The 8111-nt window shown below is 39.3% G+C and overlaps 1 protein-coding gene across 6 annotated transcripts in view; it reads left to right on the top strand.

The window, feature by feature from the left end:
• LOC110109426 (E3 ubiquitin-protein ligase CHFR) overlaps nucleotides 1–7858 on the top strand; it is a 45623-nt gene extending 37765 nt beyond the window's left edge. For 5 of the 6 annotated variants that reach the window (XM_028694671.1, XM_020840495.2, XM_028694670.1 and 2 more), the window contains one exon: nucleotides 7395–7858. In XM_028694671.1, the coding sequence (XP_028550504.1) occupies nucleotides 7395–7526 (132 nt within the window). In that variant the 3' untranslated portion in view covers nucleotides 7527–7858. The remainder of the gene's footprint in view (nucleotides 1–7394) is intronic. The other variant, XR_003700651.1, reaches the window with a different exon arrangement.
• The last annotated feature ends 253 nt before the right edge of the window (nucleotides 7859–8111 follow it).

The following is an 8111-nucleotide window of genomic DNA, read 5'->3' as shown; positions in this document are numbered from 1 at the left end:
CATAAAGCCCTCTGTCAGCTAAGGTGGATTCAGATATATCCCCTTAGACAAACACCAACCCAGGTCTACAAGGTATTCTTGGACGAAGCAACCCATGGCTGCCAACAAGATGCCTTCTGTCAGGTTGGGTCGACTACCTCCTCTGACTAAGTAGACCAGGGATCATGACAGCCCGGGACGACGGAACCATGGGATCTTGATCGGGCTCGTCTTCATTCCCCCCACCATCAGTTTTAAGTTTGTGGTGATAAACTCTAAATTCCAAATTTCAAACTTTCAAATCTAAGATTTAAACCCTAGAACTATTGCTATTATGTGATAGGTTTATAACCTATTCGACATCTTTGATGACTTGCCTTAATCGAAAGTTCTCTCCTATTATCGGGAGGGGTAATTAATTATAGGGGCTTGCGCCTATAGGAAACCAGAACTCAGATCAAAAAAGTCCTCACTAAATGAGGGCGAAATCTCTGGGTAGTGTCTTATCTAAAACCCAATCTGCCTTCTGAAAATTCCCTCGGGATCACACATCCTAAAATTGGAATTTTTCTGAGCCCACACTTTGGCCTTGAAATAGACAATAAGTAGGGTTAAATAGAGCTTGACAATTATGATCTTTGGTAAATTTTTGTATGTATATTAGGTTTGTGGATAATTGAGGTACGTGGAGCACATTTTTTAGAGTTAGGGTGGGAGATAATGGTATGTCTCATTGTCCTGCTACTGTGGTAAGAGAACCATCTGCAATGATGATTTTCTTATCACTTGGGCAAGGGGTATAGTTGATGAAGTTGGTATGGGTGGTATGAGTCATGTGATATGTGGCTCCTGAGTCAATGATCCATAATCCTTTTAAAAGATTTCTAGATGCACTTAAACTAAGGGAAATAGGAAACTTACATGAAAGTGCAAAAGAGGAAGATGTAGGTGGTTTTTCAAGAGATACCAGGAGTCGTTTCAGTTTATCAATATCTTCTTTATTGAGTTCTCCGAGACTAGACTGTGTTTTTGGGTTGGGTTGACTACTTGTGTTGTTGGCATGCGATGTGTTCATTGTTTCTATTCTTTGATTCTATTTCTTATTGGGGGGTTTTCCATGTATTTTCCAGCATGTTTCTTTTGCGTGTCTTAACTTTTTGCAATAACTACACCAAAAGGAGTCTTTTATCTTTGAATTTTGTAGAGTCATTACCTTTCTCCTTCCATGAAGCTTCTTTGGTTACCATTGTTGAGACTTCAACTTCTTTTGGTTCCAACATTATACCTCGTCGGCTTTCTTCAGTGCGGATGATAGCTATTATTTCATTAAGTGACATTGTCTCCTCTTTGACAAAGATTCGGACTCTTGATCGAAGTTGACATTTAGTCTTGCAAGAAAATTATAGAAGTCTATCTTTTTCAATAAAGTTTAGTCATGGTCATTTGGTCTCGATGCATCTATAGTGATCCAATTCTTGCCATAGGTTTTGTAGGATAGTGGCATACTCTGTCGTGGTCTTGCTTCCTTGTTTGGTGCTTCCTACTTTGATTTTGATTTCAAAGATTTGAGCAGCATCACGAGCTTTTGAATAAGTTTGCCTGGCGGCATCACCTATGGCTTTTGTATTGGAAAGGAACATAGATGTATCGCTAATTTTTGGAGTCATGGAATCCCCCAACCATGACATAATCATGGAGTGTTCTTCATCCCATGTTAAAAAATGAGGATATCTTTTTTTTTTTTGGTCCTTCGAGGAGGTCATGTATTTTTCCTTAAGTAGGTATTCACAAATTGAGATCACTTTAAATAATTTTCCCATTTAGTCGATAGGAAGGCTGCATGCTTTTGAGGTTACCTCGTCTTTAGTGCACCATAAAATCCTCAAATTGGTCAGTGTTCGAAGAAGAATTAATTTCTGACATTTTTGGACAAAATGATAGTACAAAATGATAGTAATGAAGACTATCTATTTGATTCTGGACAACAATGAAGGCTCAAAAAAATAAGATCCATCCGATCTTTAGTTACGACAATAAAGGCCGATGATACTTTTTTTGTTGAAATAACCGGCCGGTCCTTTTAAGAGTTGGATTGGGTAGCTACTCAAGTAGAAGTCTACTTCGGATTGGGAGCATCTCTAGTGGGGCTCTTTTCGTTGCTGTTGTTCATCTTTGTTGCTTCATAGGAGGTGTAGGCACGTGTCGCTTCTTCGGTTCCTTTGTGGTTGTTTGTCTACTCTCCTTCGACGACTTTCCCTATATGTCAGATAGGAAGTTACGACATTTGGATCGGGATACAAAACATCCCCCTTCTGGTCAGCTAAGGCTTTTGCGTCTTCCTCAATGCTCCGCTTCGACATCGGTCGACAAGCTTCTATCGGTAAGGGATCCTTCTGCGGCATTCGTCCTCGGCAACACTCCGCTTTGATGTCGGTCGGTAATCTTCCGTCTCAGGGGCTTCGTCTGCGGCTTCCGTCTTCGGCAATGCTTCAATTTCTTCTTCTTTTCCTCCTTCGATGATCTATATGATCATTCTACAATGACAATGAAGGTTGTTGGCTCTAATACCATGTTAAAAATAGAGGTATGAGAAGGAAAACTTAGCTTTATTCCATGATTTCTTCCCTATTTATAGATCTATACAAGATATCTTAATACAAAAATAAACAATTACAAAATAATTATAATATAATCCTTTATAAATTAGCTCCTCGAATATGGAAAGCATTCTACTGTGAGTCTTGCATCCCACGGATTGACCATTGTAGCAGTTGGATTTGTTTGTAGTTGAACAACTAGATTTTAACAATAATAATGAAAGACAACCATAGTCATATATAAGTTCAAGTAAACAATACTCAAATATTTGATATATAAGGTCTAGCATTCCTAAAAACCCCCAACGATGTGTTATTTGTGGCGTGTAATTCCTCTTTTTGTTTTTTTGCCACAAAAAACACATGTCACTGTATTGTTATTGGATTTATTTATCAATATTTCATTTTCTGTTGACCCCAACACATCGATACACCCACAAAGAGGCAAAAGCGACGATTTAAGAAACGCGCGTGTTGATGCGACGCATCACTTAAAAGGTCAAACGACCTCTGATTGTCAAACCGACTGTGCATCTGCAATCAGGACATCAAAATCGCCTAAGTGGGAACCCCTCACAGTAAAATCGAACGAGATTGGTCCAAGGGGACGATTGACACCCAAAATTGATGTGTGATGTTGCCGAAAAGACGTCTGATAGCAGAACAGACTTCACTGTTGCATCTGGAGCATCATCAACACACAAAAATCATTGTCAACCTGTTCAATTGGGGTCATCCGATGCGACAACAGGAATCCCGTGGCGATGATAAGCAAGCCAAGGAAATTGATGTGCGACATCGCCCAAACGACGTCTGATCGCAAAACAGACTTTGTGGTTGTGTTCGGAACATTGTCAATACCCAAAAGTGACAGTCAATTTGAGCAATTATAGTCGCTTGAGAAGATCAGTATGCATTTTGAGGCAACACATGCAAATCAAAGAAATTGGCGCGCAACATTGCATAAACGATGTCCGATCGCAAAACGCACTTCGCCTTTGCGTCTGAAACATTGTCAATACTAAAAAATCACTATCAATTTTGTCAATGAAAGTCACATGACAAAATCAGCGCAGTCCGAAGGCAACGATGGGAAAAGCAAAGAAATTGGCGCGCGACGTTGCCTAGACGATGTTCGATCGCAAAACGGATTTTGTTGTTGCTTCCGGAACATTGTCTTCACTGAAATTCAACCATAGTGATGAAATAGTGATGTGAAACTAAATGCGATAGACAAGAATTGCTTGTTAGAAATTAATACTTGTGAACTTGCATGGCTAATTTTAAACAAATGCTTTTCAACATAGATCACAAGAAATTTCCATGGAAGAACTAAGCAACGTCAATCAATTACATTTAGAAGCAACATGAAATAAACAAAATTAATCCAATAAGTAATAAAGCAAATGGCTCTCAACAAAAATCTAAGGCTTAAGATATAGATCCTTCACCTCGAAGTCCCTCACTTTCACTCTTGGATTCACTTGGTTAGCGGAAGAGGATGGCGCACAAACTCAATGATGCCACTATTAGACAAGTAATGCCGAGGGGGCTAGCCGCCGGGGAGGAAGTCAGATTTGGAGAAGGTGTTCGGCCGTTGATGATCCACTCGTCCGCCGGAAGTTGCTCGTTGAGGATGTCCACAAGGTGGGGAAGAATCCGATTCAAGTAATCCTCAAAGGTGTTGTCGGAGCCGAATCCAACGTCAAAGAACGGTGATCGGATGACATCAATATCGCCTTGATGATCGTATGCAATGTCGTAATCACGCTCCGGATCGGCAATTCATGACTATGAGATGTCTGTGCGGTGTGGATGTATTTGGCGGTAGGAGAATCTTCTCTTGGTGGAACTCGGCCAAGCAAGGATGGGAGGAGAAAAGTGGAGGTGGCAGTTTGGAGAGAGGAGGGCTTAGCCGTGAGCTAGGGGGAGAGGGAGGAATTTAGAAAACTGAAATTAATTTCAGCTTCAAGTGATTTTGGAGGGAGGTTAATTTGAAATTTCAAATTAATCCAATAATGACTAGGGGCGTTAATTGTGGAGATAATTAGGGGCTGATTTGGTGGAGCTTTTAATGTAATTTGGGAGAGAGAAGAGCCCATTAAAGGGGCCGGCCATATGAGGGAGGGGAGAGAAGCTGAGTTAAGTAAGTGGGGCCCAAGGTTAAGTAAATAAAAACCTAATCAAATCTGAAATTTAATTTCAGATTTGATTATATTTTAAGTAACTTCCCAAATAGGTTTAATAGGAGAGGGAAACAAAATTTGAATTTCAAAATAGGCTTTAATCATCTTAATTGACTTTCTTTTTGGAGAGAAGCTAATTAGGAAAGTGAATTAATCAAGAGAAATTTGAAATTCAAACAAGAGCGAGGATATAAGGGGCCGGCGGCAAGGTTGGTGGCCAGGATCCGGCCGCTTGGAGCCGGCGGGACGACATCCGGCCGAGGAGACTGGCGGAACCACCGGTGGCGGGATCGGCCTAGGTGGCCGGTGGTGGGCTTATTAAGGCTAGTGGGGGAAATTTTAGGGGGGGGGGAGAAGAAATTCGGCTAGGGAGAGAAGGGGAAGAGGGGTTTTGAGGATCGGGAAAATCTGAAGCAATCAAACCTCAGGCACCTTCTCCAATGGAACTCACAAAGAGATCCACAATACTATTTCCTCAAGAACTCACAAAGAAATCTTGAGAAATTTCATGAACTCACAAAGAGATCAACAAGAGAAAGAAATAATCATCATCATACAATACATTAGGCCTTTTATAAATAGGCCAAAATGAAACTAAAACTAAAAGACATAAATGCTCTTGGGGCTACAATATCAAATGATCATCCATAAGGGTAAAACAAGAAAACTAAAAAATAAAATAAACTACTACATAAAATGACTCAAAATATAAACTCCTGATAGTGGCCGCCGTCGATCTCCGGTGGTACATGTGTCGAAATCACTGACGATTTCCTCATCAAATAAGTTCAAAGTAATCACTGTGCATACAACTTATCCATCCAAACTTGCAACTTACAATCAACAAAATGCTAAAACCTTAAAAAATTGCACGAAACGGACTGTGTTTACCTTTTGCTAGACTCTCACTCCTTTGGCTTGCTTGTTCCTCACGTGATTCTCACGACTTCCCTTGTGTTGGCTACTCCCGCAAACGACGAAGAGGAAGCAGACGACCGGAGACCCCACTTGTTTGACCTTCCTTGGCGTTGGCTTCTCCCGCAAACGATGAAGAAGCTTGCTCGTTCGGCCTTGCTTGGCGACAGCTGCTCCCGCAAACGATGAAGACCACGTCGGTTGCTCCCGCAAACGACGAAAACGGCATGGTTACTCCCGTAATTGATGAATAGGCATGCGCATTCTGCCTTCCTTGTCGTCGGCTGCTCCCGCAAATAAAGAGACGGAAGTTGTTATGTGAAAGCGCTTGCCCTGCTCGCATAAATGAATGCTGAATACGCTTAATTGGGCGCCGGGCGGCTCTTTTTCTACGCGTAATTTTTTTTAATTATTTAATAGAATACGTGTGTCCGATACGCATATCCATTTAAATTTAAATATTATTTTAAAGGGATGCGGTATCAGATACGGATCCTAGCCGTATTGGGCGTGTATCCGTGTCCGACACTTATCTGATACAGCACGCCTTAAAAAATAGGCGTATCTGTGCAACATGGCTGGCTGCATAATGAATTCTTGCATATTGTGAGCTTAAGATGTGATTCTGAAAGAAATTGAGAAATATTTTTGCCCCTAATCTGTCCACTAGGGTCTGTTCAACGTGGAAATAAATTACTATGCAATTGATCTTTTATTTGATGGAGATAGAAGATGTGCTGTCAAGATGTGGAGATGAAATGAACATAGAGGAATTATGTTGAAGAGAGTGTGGCCTATACAGTTTTGTGTATCCTTTAGGTTAGATGTGGATTGACCTAAAATCTGATTTGAATTCGACCTGTCAACAGGTTTATTCAGTATTGATATTCTTCCCATGATGACATTCAATTGCCAGAACTGCCTATTCAACTAATATTATGGGCCAATTTGTTTTGAGTCAAGTGTTAGGAAATGATTGGAACTAAATTCCAAAATTTTGTTCCAATATGTTTTTGGATGATTGGAACTGAGTTCTGAAATTGAGTTCCAATATTTGTTCGGTAGAAAGTGAAGGAAACCGAGTTCCTATTGTTGATGCTCATCTTCATAATGGTGAGAAGTTCCACTTGTGAGGGTTTGGAAGTCACCTTGATTTTTTTTTTTTTTTGCCTTAGATGGTTTGGTCACATAAAACGTCGGCTTTCTAATGACCTGTTAGGAGAGTAGATATATATGTTTAGCCAATGTTAAGAAAAGTTGAATTAGACTAAAAAATACTTGGTTAGAAAGTATTATAAATGACATTTTTTTTATTAGATTTCAATAAGAATTTGACTCTTATCGGGACACAATGGCAAAAAATAATTCATGTCGTTGACCCCATGTAGTGGAATAAAAGCTTATTGTTGTTTTTTTTGTTGTTACATAAATATGATATAATACTTTAAAATGCAATACCTGTAAACTTTTTGCATATTCCAGAAATTATTTTATCTAAATTATTAGAAGTACATTCATGCAAAACAAATAAATATTATCGAAACTCACTTAAAGAACTCAGCTGAACCAATTCCAAATGCTTAACGTCGAATCAAACAGACCTATGTGCTATGCTTACTGGGATAAACTTGCACCAAAAGGATTATAGCTTCATTTGATTATAACTTCATTCTTAAATAGTCGTGCTGATTTGCTTTGTTGCATTGCTCTCCTGCAGCTTTACCCACCTGATTTAGCTGGAAGGGAGAACTGCTGGTATGGTTATGGCTGTCGCACACAGCATCACAACAGTGAACATGCAAGGAAGAAAAACCATGTTTGTCGGCAGACAAAAGGAATACATACATAATCATGAAATTGGTAGGAGCTTGTTTGGATCTTTAGCTTAATTCAACTATTTTCCGTTAGTTTCCTACAAAACCTTCTTCTCCATGTATTACTGAGTGCTATCTGAACTACTATTTATAATTCATGCAAAAAATTTTTTGCTCAACTTTTAGCCAATTAGTATACTTCATTGATCTTGATTGCTGTCCAGGTTTTCCATTTGTATATTGAGATGATTGTCAATATTTATACCTAATACTCGCAATATGTATCTCAATGTTTCCAATGCAGAATTCATTGTTATTTCTTGAAATGAAAGAACAATCAATGTAGTATTTCAATGTTTGAACTGTATAATCCCTCCTTTCATCCTAAGTAGTACTTGACCGTGTGATTTATTTATATTTTCATTAGTAGTAGTTCCACAATTAATTTTACCACTCAGGTAAAGCAATTAGCACACCAGTTCAAGCAGGTTAGTGAGAATATCCCACAGATACGTACCACAAGTTCTCGTACTCGTCCAATTTCTTTGATAAAAGTTTGGCTCATTAGAATACCTTTAGTTAGATATGACTGGCTATTCTTATCAAGCTGTTAATCCTGG

This window comes from Dendrobium catenatum, unplaced genomic scaffold, assembly GCF_001605985.2.
Source record: "Dendrobium catenatum unplaced genomic scaffold, ASM160598v2 fragScaff_scaffold_537, whole genome shotgun sequence".
In the NCBI taxonomy this organism is placed as follows: domain Eukaryota; kingdom Viridiplantae; phylum Streptophyta; class Magnoliopsida; order Asparagales; family Orchidaceae; genus Dendrobium; species Dendrobium catenatum.
Note: the sequence above shows the minus strand (reverse complement) of the source record. Positions and strands in the feature narration are given on the sequence as shown.